The sequence below is a fragment of the Fistularia commersonii genome, chromosome 1 (assembly GCF_037954325.1).
Source record: "Fistularia commersonii isolate RoL2024-O1a breed Wild chromosome 1, RoL_Fcom_v1.0, whole genome shotgun sequence".
Lineage (NCBI taxonomy): Eukaryota > Metazoa > Chordata > Actinopteri > Syngnathiformes > Fistulariidae > Fistularia > Fistularia commersonii.
In genome coordinates, this window is record NC_141284.1 from 3053988 (window position 1) to 3057764 (window position 3777).

The 3777-nt window shown below is 46.2% G+C and overlaps 1 protein-coding gene across 1 annotated transcript; it reads right to left on the bottom strand.

The window, feature by feature from the left end:
- Window positions 1-253: 253 nt before the first annotated feature.
- Window positions 254-3619, bottom strand: atpaf1 (ATP synthase mitochondrial F1 complex assembly factor 1). Its single transcript, XM_086144252.1, has 9 exons — window positions 3389-3619; window positions 2797-2905; window positions 2480-2542; window positions 2076-2138; window positions 1850-1900; window positions 1723-1770; window positions 1070-1165; window positions 894-1001; window positions 254-801 (listed from the first exon to the last, which is right to left on the bottom strand). The coding sequence occupies exons 1-9, from the start codon at window positions 3601-3603 to the stop codon at window positions 610-612; spliced, it is 945 nt and encodes a 314-aa protein (XP_086000378.1). The 5' UTR covers window positions 3604-3619; the 3' UTR covers window positions 254-609.
- Window positions 3620-3777: the final 158 nt, after the last annotated feature.

Consider the following 3777-nt stretch of genomic DNA (forward strand, 5'->3'; position numbering starts at 1 on the left):
CCTCTGGCTCCCGGTTACATTTGTTTTTTAGCTACATTCCGAACTGTGCAGAGATTAAAAAAGTGACGGGAAATGGAGGAGAAAGACTCAAAATACATTCAGATTCTGGGAAACTAATTAATTTATCACAGAATGAGGGGAAAAAAAAACAAATAATGAAAAAAGAAAAAAAGACCAGTAACGAACAAACCCAGAGAGAAAATTCCAAAAACCTAACAATTAAAATAAGAGAAATAACCTCCTGGTCATGACGTCCTGGTGACTTCCACTTCTTAAGATTACTTTTATTTTAAATAAAAGCATTATTTCCACCACTTTTCTGTGCAGTTACAGCAGCGGCCACTAGAGGGCACTGTTGAGTCGCAGGTGAAACCTGCCTGTGAACGGAAAGGATTTCTCTCTTTTTGCATTCTGCGGTCTTCTGATGTCAGGGTGTCATTTAAATATATTTTTAAGGTTTTCAATCCATCTTTCAGTCCGTCTGATGCGGGAAAAATCCTAAATTCATCCGGGGAATCGTTCCTCCCGGGCTCCTCCCTCCGCCAACCACTTTGGGACGGCGTCCCGGCTTCTGAAAAGTCCGTCCTCCGGGATCGAAGTCAAGCGGAATCAGGGTGAGGGTTGGGACGTGGCGGCCGGGGCTCCGCCGATGCCGCTCTGCTCCAGCTCCGCGATGACGGACATGTGCTTGAAGTCGGCGGGGCTGTGGTTGAACGTCTCCACCAGCCGGAAGGTCTCCTGTCTGGCGGCGCCGTAGAAAAGCTGCACCTGATTGGCCAGACACTGCGCCTGGGGGACCGTCTGCGGGGGCGGGCGGTAATTAAATGTTAATTATTTCACGAGAAAATATTAGATTGCGGAGAATCCCTCCTCGGAGGGGTCGCGTGACTCACGATGAACTTGGGGTCCAGCTCGGCCGTCATCAGGACGACGCCCTTGTCCTCCTTCAGGTCGGGGAAGTGGTAGAGGATCAGCTGACTGGGGGCGTTTTCTCCCAGCGTCTGCGGGGGTTAAAGGTCGTCAAGACGACGACGACGTGCGCGTTGGAAGAGGCGGCGCCGCCACTCACCTGGATGTTGATGAGGGAGGTGAAGTGCAGCTCGTGTCCGGACCATTGACCCACCAGGAACTCGTAGCCCTCCTTCTGAGGCAGAGCGTAGAGGAACTGGGGAGGCGTCGCCATGGAGACGGGAAAATAAAAACAGCCGGTCAGCGACCGGAGTGTCTTTTCTTTTTGTTTAGCTCATATTCTGGTGATCAAATCAGCTTTCCCTTACAATCAGTAAAGGCAGCAGTACCATCCTGTGTGTGTGTGTGTGTGTGTGTGTGTGTGTATGAGTCAAAGTATGTTTATGTGACTATGTGTCTGCATCAATGGCTGTTCACCTGTGTGTGTGTGTGTGTGTGTGTGTCTTCATCTGCATGAGTGTTGTCTGCTACTGTGCATCACTCTTCTTATATATATATATATGTTGAGGTGTGTGTGTGTGTGTGTGCATGAATGAGAGTATGCACATATATCTGCAAGAATGGACGTCCACTTGTCAGCATGTGTGTGAGCTGTGTGTATCAGCGTGTGTCACCATGAGTGTGTGTGTGTCCATCTGCATGAGTGTGTCTGCTGCTGTGCATCACTCTTGTTATGGGAATTCAGATTAATGTGTGTGCGGGCATGCATGCATGCATGCGTGTGTGTGTGTGTGTGTGTGTGTGTGTTCTCACCATGGGGCAGGACTCAGCTCTGCTGGAAATCACCTGGTAGGTCTGACTCTGTGAGAGCAGATGTTTTCCGTTAGTTTCTGATCAGATGGTTGATTATTGACGATGTATTGATTAATCGGCAACTGACCGGGATGGCGGCGCTGATCGTGTCCTTGGTGGAGAAATATTTCATCCAAATCTGAGGGAAAAACAATCGGAAATAGATTTCTTTTCATTTTTAAACCACTGTTTTGAACCCCCTAATGTTCCATCGCACCAATCAGAGCCTCTTTAGGTCAAATAAAAATATCATTGATTGATGCGAATCATCAAACCCCTGTCAATCACTTTGGGTGTTTTCTTGTGAAACCCACCTCGGCGATCTCCTGGCCCGTTTTGTCCCGGATCAGGTCCAAGTTGAGGACGGAGCCCAGCGTCTGATGAGCGACAAACGATGACATCATCAGTGACATCATCAGCCCTTGGAGACTTGCATTCGTCATATTGATTTATTGAAAACGTATCATCTATTCGAACAATTTCCTTCCTCGGTTGGGTTCAGAGGTCATCAGACCCCACGAGTTTATGAGACTATAAAAATTTTATTCAAATGATAAAAAAAAAGTTTTTTTTTTTGTTTTTTTTTTAATCATTTAAATACAAACGCGCTGTACATCATCCCCTCTTTGTGGCGATTGACAGATTCCGTCCAGGAGACACACGCCTCTCGCTGATCAATAATCAATAATGACGAAGCGTCGTCGGTGACCCTCCTCACCTTGTTTCGGGTGAATCCTCCGGCCGCTCCGTCTCCGCCTGCCGCCCGCCCTCGTCCCTCCATCTGGGAACACATCTCCAAATCAGTCACAATACCACTTGCACGGCGAGGGTACTGCAGTACTGAGCATCCGCTATACAACAGCTCAGGGTATTACTACATGCTAGTAAAATATACAAGTACTACATACCAATACTAGTACTCCCATGAGTACTACATAACAAAGTAATCCTCCTCTATCTACCACAACTCCTGCTTTATCAGTCCTTATTATGACTCCTCTATTATTCCCCACTTCTCAACCTCCCACACCTCACCTCCTGCTCCATGAAGCGGACGAACTCGGCCTGCTTGGAGTCGCCCAGCAGCTCCCTCCTGGTCTCATGGCGATTCTCCAGGCGGGTCTTAAATTCCTGCGGTTTGGAGCTGGAAACAAGAGATCCAGAATCAAAACAAGGATCTGGAATAAGACCACGATGCAATTGCACCATTCTGCCACTAGAGGGCGCACTTTGGTTGACTGACACGCTGCCGGGCTGCACCGCTCATTAAAGAGGGTGAAAAATAAACAACCATCGTATAATATTTTTCATGATACAAGAAAACAGCCCGGTTAGGAATAAAATAAACTTTGTTTTCGGTAAATGACAAGAAAAAAAATTAGCATATTTTATAAAGTCTCTGGTCGAACGTGACATGCATAAGTATAAAATTCAGAAATAAGCGAGTCAGTTATGAAATAAGTTGTTTAAATTTTTAGAAAAATAATGCAAATATATTTTATATTTATTTTATAGCTATTTAGCGGAGTTACAAATATATTGGTTCGTTCAAATAAACAAACATGTAAATCTTTAAAGATCCGGTAGGTGTTCTTGTTGATGCTAACTGCTAGCTAGCCTAGCTAACCTGCGCAAGTTCTGGATCTTTTCCTGGTACTTGCTGTAAAACGGATTATCCTCCAGTTCTGGTTCCTTCCGCACCGAGAAGGCTCGGAAATGCGCGGGTACCAGCCCGGGGATCAGCGGCCTGATGCCGGTCGCTCTGACCGCTAGCATGCCCCGGTACAAACATGACATCTGTACCAGAGCGGCCGCCATGTTTGCATCGCTCCTGTCCCACATCTAAAGCGCTCCGACGGGAAACAAGTTATAAACAATGGTTCCGCCTGCGATAAAACTAAAATACAATAAAATGAAAATTCCGAAAGTCTAGTTAGAACAAATGGAAAAAAAAACGAAAAAAAATAAACAAAAGAGGGCTGAAAAAAAGTTCATTCGCGGGCCTGAGAAACCAGT

Coding starts and splice junctions, on each gene's coding strand:
- atpaf1 (XM_086144252.1), bottom strand. CDS start 3,603: ATGTGGGACAGGAGCGATGCAAACATGGCGGCCGCTCTGGTACAGATG. Junction 1,002..1,069: donor CCTCCCTCATCAACATCCAG/GTGAGTGGCGGC, acceptor TAACCCCCGCAG/ACGCTGGGAGAAAACGCCCC. Junction 802..893: donor AGCTGGACCCCAAGTTCATC/GTGAGTCACGCG, acceptor CCGCCCCCGCAG/ACGGTCCCCCAGGCGCAGTG.